This window comes from Condylura cristata, unplaced genomic scaffold (assembly GCF_000260355.1).
Source record: "Condylura cristata isolate star-nosed mole 26May11 unplaced genomic scaffold, ConCri1.0 scaffold00018, whole genome shotgun sequence".
NCBI lineage: Eukaryota > Metazoa > Chordata > Mammalia > Eulipotyphla > Talpidae > Condylura > Condylura cristata.
Genome location: NW_004567119.1, coordinates 37,799,572 through 37,802,691, shown reverse-complemented (window position 1 = coordinate 37,802,691; position 3,120 = coordinate 37,799,572). Strand labels below are relative to the sequence as shown.

The window sequence follows — 3,120 nt, the reverse complement described above, 5'->3', positions numbered from 1 at the left end:
ACCCCCAGCTCCCCGCCAAGGGGAAGTCACGTCTTTTCCTTGGCAATACCACTGGTATCACTTGGTCCCCAGCACCCCTTGACCTCTGACATGCAGTTAGTCAGTGGGACAGTTCCTTGGCCCTTGGGGTGGGGTGGGGGAAGGGATTAGCACATTTCAGCCAAGGTCATTGCTGGGTGGGGCAATGTGATCTGTCATAGACTAATGATGGGCTGATGATGGGCTGGCTGCAGGGAGGGGGACAGAGCGGGCAGTCTCAGCAAATGAGGTGTTAAGTGATTCTGATGGGGTTCAGATGCAGCGGTTCAGCAAGTGGGGTCCTTAGGGTTCAAAATCTGAGAGAGATTTAGGCAGTTTCCCCATTCAGTGGCACACAGCAAGTTTACTAAGGAAAAAGACCTTGCAGGACTCAGACAGGCAGATGTGGCCTTTTCTAAGGGTAGGCTTAGGGCCTCCTGACATTCTGGGGGTTCCCTCTTAGCGCTATTGTCTCCCCCACTGCTCCCTTCAGCAGTGTATTTCAGTTCGCCTGCCTATTCTGCACCCCATTCCGTCCCTGGTGAATCCTGTCACGCCCTGCAGCACTCACCAACACCCTAGTTCTTCTACATAAAAATTTAAATAAATAAATAAAGGGTAGTTTTATTAGAAAAAAAGAGGCCCCTGTGTAGACAGGGGTAGGCAGAGAGCTGTGTTTTGCCAGAGCAAGGGTTACCTTTACAGAATGTTCTTTGGAGGGTTTGTTCCTTTGTGGCTTTTATCTATTGTGAAATCTATCACTTCTGAGGTCTGGCTGGGGTGCTCAGTAAGGCCTGCAGGTTCTTTGTAATGACAGGCAGCTGTCCGCATGCCCACGTCCGTCCGGTCTGCCCCCTACACATCTCCCAGGCACATTTAAGTCTTATTAACCACGTCTACCTCGCCTCTTGTTCCTGGCTTGAGAAGTTTCCTTTCTAACTTTTCTGCTTTAAGCTTCCGTCAATTCCAGTGTTTTTACTAGGGACTGAGGAAAGATGATGGTTTCAGTCAAAGTGACGTTGTGCTGCTTCCTGGTTTGTCCATCTGTAGAATGGGTGATGGTCGTGGGGGATGAGCTGCACCCCACTTGGTGCATGATGAACAGAGCTCTCCTGCCCCCCCCACCCCCCCACCTCCACCCTGTGCTAGTCCCACCTGTATTTCTCACATTTGGACCTCACGGCTGTGTTTCCTTGCCCATGTAGGGCGCCTGGCCACAGGCCTACGACCAACCCCAATGCATCCAAGTTTGCCCAGAAGATTGGCAGCTCCGAGCGCTGCCCCCGCTGCAGCCAGGCAGTCTATGCAGCCGAGAAGGTGATTGGTGCTGGGAAGGTAAGGTGCCAGCGTCATGGGGAGAAGGGAAGGGGACTACTGAAGTGTGGGTGCTGGAACGTTGTGCATCTGATCCCAGCTCTGCTTAAGGAGCCTGTGCCCCTGGCTGTCAGTGTCTCCCTCTGACCCCAGAGGTGCTGATGCTGCTGCCCCCCAACGCTGAAGCTTGAAATCACTCATGAACAGGACAGCGTCAGCCCTCATTATTACCAGTTGGGGCAAGTCAGAGCAAGTTACAAAGAAACCCCTGAGTCTCTGTAGGTGGGGGCCACAGACTTCCAAAAGTGGATGGTGGGTTTCAGAGATCTGCAAAACCTCTAAAATTATATAAAGTTGTGTGGGAACATGTCTCTTTCTGGGATGATCCATAACTTCCTGTGGAATGTTAAAAGATTTTTGTGATCCCAGAATATTCATAACCACCTGCTAAACCACGTCTATTTCATTCAGAGGATGTAGATTTCCAGAAACCCTTCATGTACCCATAGGACAAAGATTTTCAAGGTTCAGGACCTATCAAAGCTCCCATTGCATTCCTCCTGCTGGAACACGAGGTCTCTTTGTCAAGGGCAGAATGAAGGCCCTCAGCAGGTTTCCTGTGGCTGGGGGTCAGCCTCGGCTTTGCCCTGAGGACCTTGGAGTGCCCTGCGGCCTGGAGGGGCATGAGGGTATGGGACACAGGAAGGTACCCTGGCTCCTGGCAGCAGGGGCTGGGCCACCCCGTCTCCACTCTCTCCTGGCTCCCAGGCTCCCATTTCCTGACTGATCCTGAAAGGGCCCATGGCTTCTGCTGCAGGGCTGGCCAGCGAGCAGCTCCACCCCGTCCCCTCACACTGGCTTCCCTCCACAGTGGTCTGCAAGAAGAATCTGGACAGCACCACCGTAGCCGTGCATGGTGAGGAGATATACTGCAAATCCTGCTATGGCAAGAAGTACGGCCCGAAGGGCTACGGCTATGGGCAGGGTGCGGGCACGCTGAGCACCGACAAGGGCGAGTCGCTGGGCATCAAGCACGAGGAGTGAGTATGGGCCTCCCCCACCTGCCTCCGGGGAACCCCCCCTGCAACCCCCCCCCCCGCCTGGGTGGGGCGAATTCCCAGCCATTTTTAGCTAAACACTCTAAAACCCACTGATTTCAGAGGTAGTCTCGGGGGTACCTGTTTATTTCAAAGGCATCAGTATCATGCCAATCTGTGGAGTTTGGGGTGCAGTAATGGGTGGGGGTCAGCCCCCCTCCACTGTATCCTGCCTGGAAAGTACAACCTACAGTTTTTTTTAAAGATTTATTTATTTATGCATACAGAACTGGGGTATAGGCCAAAGGTGCAGGCGGGTGAGAAGATCTACCAGAGACAGAGTGGGGAGCAGAACAGCTAGATCGACGAAGCACAGTGCTGAGGGGAGCAGCAGGCTAGTCAGGAGGGGTCTGCTGGGCCATGGGGATCACCTCCACCTTGGGGCAGGGGGGGATCAAACTCACTCTGAAGCGGCTGGGGCTGGCTTGCAGTGCTGCGTCCTACAGTGCCCTTGCAGTGCCACCTGGGAGGGCCCACAACCTACACTTCTATAGGGGTCAAGGCTGGGAGTGACCCTAAGAATTGTTCAGTCCAATCTTCTCTTTTTGTAGATGAGAAAAGCCAGCCCTGGTGGCTCAGGTATTTGCTGGGGGCCCTACAGCCCAGTGTCCAAAGCAGACATTCAGGCTCAGAAGTAGGGGCTCTGTCTCCCCAGCCTGAGCTGGCCTGTCTCCCTCCCCACCCCACCCCC

At 54.0% G+C, this 3,120-nt stretch overlaps 1 protein-coding gene across 1 annotated transcript in view; it reads left to right on the top strand.

The window, feature by feature from the left end:
• CSRP1 (cysteine and glycine-rich protein 1) overlaps positions 1-3,120 on the top strand; it is a 21,200-nt gene that overhangs the window by 14,222 nt on the left and 3,858 nt on the right. Inside the window, exon 3 of the mRNA XM_004685260.2 lies at positions 2,204-2,372. Within this exon, the coding sequence (XP_004685317.1) occupies positions 2,204-2,372 (169 nt within the window). The remainder of the gene's footprint in view (positions 1-2,203; positions 2,373-3,120) is intronic.